General features: G+C 40.5%; 1 protein-coding gene across 1 annotated transcript in view; it reads left to right on the top strand.

The window, feature by feature from the left end:
* Positions 1-1,485: 1,485 nt before the first annotated feature.
* Positions 1,486-6,162, top strand: part of mmp2 (matrix metallopeptidase 2) — a 28,421-nt gene continuing 23,744 nt past the window's right edge. The window contains exons 1-2 of the mRNA XM_048546797.2: positions 1,486-1,848; positions 2,841-3,067. Of these exons, the coding sequence (XP_048402754.1) occupies positions 1,696-1,848; positions 2,841-3,067 (380 nt within the window). The 5' untranslated portion in view covers positions 1,486-1,695. The remainder of the gene's footprint in view (positions 1,849-2,840; positions 3,068-6,162) is intronic.

The raw sequence follows: 6,162 nt of genomic DNA, 5'->3' as shown, positions 1-6,162 counted from the left end.
CTGTCCTCTGGGCAAATATGGATGGGCAATAAATGCTACCCAGCCAGCAATGCCCTCATCCCATGAATGAATAAAGAAAAAAAATTCCAGTATTGTATGAGATAACACAATGTGGAGCTGTTGGAACACAGCAGTTAAGGCAACATCAGAGGAGCAGGAAAGCCGACGTTTCAGGTTGGGATCCTTCTTCAGAAGCTTTTCTGAAACATTTCTGAAGAAGGGTGCTGACCCAAAACATCATCTTTGCTGCTCCTCTGATGCTGCTTGGCCCGCTGCGTTCCACCTGCACCATACTGTGTTATCCAGGATTGTATGGTTGTCGTTACTTGAACATGTAAAGATTAAGCAATGAGTTGGAACAGAGTGGGGTTGTACGTGCGACTCTCTTTAAAGATTCCTGTCAATGTACAAAGAACCAACCTAAATAGTTGGACGACAGTCCACATTAATGCCAAGTCTCAGCACTTTACACCTGCCTCAGCCCTTGTGCTGCCAATAGGTGTTGTCACTTCTAGGTAAACTGTGCAAAATGCTCGAAGTTTAACCCACAAACGGCCTTGAATGCACGGCAAATGCAGTATACTTTCCAGGAACAGCAATTGAAAATGATGCGTGAAGATTGCAGCCCCGTTCCTGTGTTGTAGCGAGCGGCCTCCTCCAGACCCTCCCACGGGCTGTGTTGGAGTTATTCGGCCAGCGAGCGATCCATTGCAGTTAACATCTGGCTGCATAAGCATGGAAAAAGATGTCTTGTCTGGCACACAAAAACACACAAAGACTATCTGGCGCCTCCAGGCTTGTGATTGTTCCAGTCATGCAACAAGTTTACAACACGCCCTTCAAATTAAAAATTGGCATTTTTTTCATCACTGCACTCTAGATTCTTAAAAAGGGTGGGTTTAAAAGTGCGAATCGTTTTAACAGGATTTTAATATACCCTTCATGTTTATATTGAGTATCAACACAATTAAGGGGCCAATATTACCCGTGCCTAGAATTACTTATTAATCATTATCTGTGGACTGAATGGTCAGTACATGCAGCTTTATTTCTGCAATTCTTCGCTTGAAAGATACATTTATACAGCGCCTTTCTCCATAACTGGATCTCCAAAAGTACATATGGAATGCGATTACTGTAAGGAAGAGATATTGCCTCAAGAGAAGAAAAATATCAATGGCGTACTTTGGGGTCAAAAGCCTGTGTCCTTTTGCAACCGATACAATTCTAACGTCTGAATTGTGAAATGAACTCAAAACCTGAGCGGTTTGTTTCACGTGTACTGTTTTTTTTTCGAAATATGATGGGAACATTGTTGCTTTCTGACAATTTTGGTGCATTTACCCAACGATCATGCCTTTAAAACAAAACTCGTTCATTTTCGGAACAGTCTTGTTTCCAAATATAAACTTGGGGCAGCCCCAGTCGCCAGAGAATGCATTTCCTTCGGTGGATTTTTTTTCAACTTCCGCCAGTCCTTCTGCTCTAGCAGATCGGTCGCGTCTGCGCATCTGGAAGTACAAAGGATTTCAGTCGGCAGGGACTCAGCTAAGAGCGGCACATAGTTGCCTGAGACTAGCTGTGCTGGCAAAGCAGAGAAACACTGCATAATGTTTGTGCAGTGAAGGATATCGCAGAGACACCACAGCAACGGCATTTCTTTTTGATAAATAGGTGCTCTCCCACTGGAAGAAAATGACCATGGAAACAAGCGGCAACTTTTATCGCTTAGTCTTAAAAGTAACCTTGCTCCAGATCATCTGGGTCCAGCAGACTTTAGCGGCACCGACTGGCATAATCAAGTTTCCAGGTGATAACAGCACGAAGACAGACAAGGAAATAGCCACTGTAAGTGTGGGGAGACGTTAACTTTCTAATGCCCGGCTGCCTTGCAAATGGCGTTTTATGTTAAGTGGTCGTTTTCTTTAGCTTTCACAACAGCTGTTGAAACGAAGGAAGCGATTACTTTTTCCCCCCTCAGTGGCTCCAGGGCATCAAAGTTTCTTAAAAGTCTAGAAGAGAGAACGCCACGGGGCTTGATAACATCTGTTCGTTTTGGCAAGGCAGGGGACCTTGCATGTAGACAAAACAAAACAATTATAGATAAGTGGAACCTCACATTGTTTATCTAAGAGCTATCCAATAGCTTAGTGATAGGATTAATCTTATATTTCAATGAACACAAGGGCAGGACTAAGTTTAAAAAAAATTTGGGAAATTAGTCACAAAACAAGTAGAACAAATGTAATCTTTCCATATGCCTACTGTGTCCGTATATATGTTACAAAACATTTAATACGTGTCAAATTAACAATGTACTTTGGATGCTAACTTATTGCCATAATTTAATAAGCATCCATACAAGATCCCGAAAGTTTGTGGGTATTCTAACGGTGTCTGTGCTGAAAAAATAATGGCATAAATCCAACTGCCTCTAGGATTACAGAAACACGTGACAGATTTCTGCAGGCTATTAGCCAATGAAAGTTGGCTTTTGGAGTATCAAGTTATGAATATACTTGAAAACGTTAACGTCAAGCGCACTACAAGTTTCAAGAAGTTAACACAAGAAAATCAGGATGTCTGTTTGACTTATCAAGTCCTTATAACACAATATTAGTGCAAAATGAAATCTGCAATGTAAATAAGAATTATAATGCATTTAAAGTGGTCAGCCCTCAACTTTTGAATCCATTCAGAATTTCTCAAATACACCAGCAAAGTTTGCCACAAGTTCAACCAACACAGAATCAGAGCATTTTCAACTAACTTGTTAATGTCTGTCTCAAAATCTTTAATATTTTACCTATACAAACATATTTCTTTATATTTTATATTAGTTATATTTGAATAAATTCTATGGCTGCCCGAAAGAAAGGTGTGATCTTGTGGTACTGTCAGACACACTGAAGAAGATGCAGAAATTTTTTGGATTACCACAAACTGGAGAACTGGACAGTGAGACAGTAAGTGTGATGAAGAAACCGCGGTGTGGAGTTCCTGACGTGGCCAATTACAACTTCTTCCCACAGATGCCCAAATGGGAGAATAAGCAAATAACTTATAGGTAGGTGTGTATAAACATGTGGAGTTTTCTTCGGTGTGTCTTTTAATCACTTATGTAACTGGTAAGACGGTTTCATTGGGATTGTTTCAATATTTAAAGTTTTCAAGAAGATTTGTAGCTCAGATGAGGTTGTAGACATGCTTGCTGAGCCGGTAGGTTTGGTTGCAAACATTTAGTTACCTTGCTAGGTAACAACTTCAGTGTGCCACCAGTGAATGCAAAAACACCAGGCAACTCCAGACTAGCCACTGTATAGAAAGACCACACATACAGACCGAATACTCAATTACACTAGTGATCACCTCAGTGCCCATAAACAGAGCTGCATCAGGACACTATTTAAATGAGCCACAACACATTGCAACAACCCAGAACAATGCAAAGTGAAACAGAAGCACATATATGGAGCCTTCAAAAGGAATGTACTCTCGAAAAGCATAATCCACTGTTACCTCCGAGACAGATCACAATGGGAAGACACAACATGACCAGAATCACTAATCACCCTACCATTATTCAAAGATGACAACAAGACTACTCAGACCCTTGGGTATCAGGGCAGCCCACAAACCAGCAACCATCCTGCGACAGCTGCTGACAAATCTAAATGATTCTATACCCAAAACCAGTGTAATATATAAAATACCATGCAAGGATTGTGAGAAACACCACCTGATCAAACTGGAAGAAAACTGACAATAAGGATACATGAACATCAGCTAGCCGCCAAGAGACACCACCAGTTCTCACTTGTCTCGCTACTCACAGACAACAAGGGACGCAATTTTGACTGAGACAACACATCCATAATAACACGAACCAAGCAGGGACACACCAAGGAATTCCTGGAGGCCTGGCATTCTAACGAACACATTGAATTAGACCCAGTGTACAAACCAGAGAAACAGAACCAGAAGTGGTACGAAACACCCCAGCAAACTGAGGCAAATAAATAACCAGAGGCACACTGATGATGTTACCAAGCAGGGTGATGAAACATTTGCAACCAAATCCACTGGCTTGGCGAGCATGTCTAAAACTTCATTGTTTCAATATGCTGTAGGGAAACGAAAATAGTTTTTGATTGATTGTTGTATTACTCTGTTATTTCAAAATTGTTTCCTTGAAGGAAAGATATTAATTGTTTAATCGGTTGTTTCATTAAATGCATCATGAAAATTGTAATAGAAAGCAATAATAATATATTTAAAGGAGGACTTGGTGAAACGTAATGTGAATTTAGTCCTAAAATAAGAACGAGAACAATTTTCAGTAGATATCTTGAGTAACAAAGACTATTTACAGCTGTTTTTTAGACTATGAAAAATGTTCATTCGAAATTTTGCTGAAATATAAGATTTATCCAGAGCCTCCGTTAGGACCAAATAGAATCATAGAATCCCCACAGTGTGGAATCGGGCCATTCAGCCCATTTAGGTCACTGACCCTCCAAAGAGCAACCCATTCAGACACACTCTATCCCTATAACCCTACATTTCCCATGGCTAATCCACCTCATCTGCTCATCCCTGGATACTATGGACAATTTAACCTTGGCAATCCACCTAACCTGCACATCTTTTGGACTATGGGACGAAACTGGAGCACCCAGAGGAAACCCATGAGACACGGTGAGAATGTGCAAGCTCCACACAATTGGTCATCCAGGGGTGAAATTGAACCTGGATTCTTGCTGCTGTGAAGCAGCAGCGCTAACCACTGAGCCACCATGAGCATTCAAGCTAGAAGAGTGGTGATCAGACACATTTCAAGCGAAAAGAGGAGTATGATAAGTTTGTGTACTATCACCAAAATTAGTCGCTGTACACAGTGAACAAATATACTTCTCTGAAAGGGTCATGAATCTGCTGAATTCACTACCCTGGAGTAGAGTGATTGCCAGTGCACTGAATAAATTCAAAGATTAGATAGATAGACTTTTAATTAGTAAAGGGTCATAGGGAGCGGGCAGAAAAATGAGGCCGAGATAAGATCAGCTGTGATCATGTTAAATGGCAGAACAGGCTGCAGGGCATGAATTGCCTACTTCTGCTCCTAGTTGTTAAATAATTAGCGGATTAGATTAACTTCTATGGATGATGAATTGGGCAAGAATATAACAGACTGTGGTATGCTGATGACACACCACTTCTTGCAGAATCAGAAGAGACCCTACAAAATGTTATAGATGCAGTAAAATTTTGAGGCTTAGCCAGTGGATTGTGTACGAACACCCAGAGGGCAAATAAAATGTTACTCCGATGGAATACAAATGTACTAGAGTGAAGAATGAAGTTGATGGTGTCACACTGGAATAAATAGATACTTATCTGTACTTATCAAATGATAACTGCATTTGGCAGATGCAGTGCCCTAGTTAGGGTAACAACAGAGGTAGACAGAGGTAATTTTGTAAAATGAAGGTTTTATTCTCAACATGAAAACTTTTGTTTGTAACAAGAAATGAACTCTCAAAACTCTCCTATATGCCTAAGGAAGCTGGACAGCACATCATGATCTGTGGAAGAAAATAGAGTCCTTTTGAAATGTGAATGCTGAGAACATAAGCTAAAAATTGGATAGACAGATCATAAGACAAATGAAAAGGTACTTGAAGTTTCAAGAGCTGTGACACTCTTAAAGAGTGACATTCAGAAAATAAAATGTCACTCTTTCAGCCATTTGGTCAAGGTGAAAAGCTGCAGGAATTGCCTTAGAGGGCAAAATGGAGGGCAGCCGTTGGAGAGGTCACCCTGGGGTATTTCAGTGATTGGGTGTCACAGAGCAGTTACAGAGAAGGAACAGTAGATTTGTGAGGATGGTGCAAGACAGACAAACATGACGGACCACAACATGAGCTCTCCTGGCAGGAGTAGCCAAGAACAGAAACAGCAAGGTACAAATCAATGAACTTATGAAAAGTATTTCCTGTTACCACTTAAGGAAAGAAAAGACTTGCAGTCAACAATGTGCCAAAAAGGATTTGTTTTTGCTTAAAATAAATCATTGTATCACTGTAAATTCTAATGGGAGTTATGAGAAGGATTTCTGTCATTGCTGCCTTACATTACTGATTAGGCATATCAAGCTGAGCT

The sequence above is a fragment of the Stegostoma tigrinum genome, chromosome 16 (assembly GCF_030684315.1).
Source record: "Stegostoma tigrinum isolate sSteTig4 chromosome 16, sSteTig4.hap1, whole genome shotgun sequence".
In the NCBI taxonomy this organism is placed as follows: Eukaryota; Metazoa; Chordata; class Chondrichthyes; order Orectolobiformes; family Stegostomatidae; genus Stegostoma; species Stegostoma tigrinum.
This window is presented reverse-complemented; position numbering and strand designations above follow the sequence as displayed.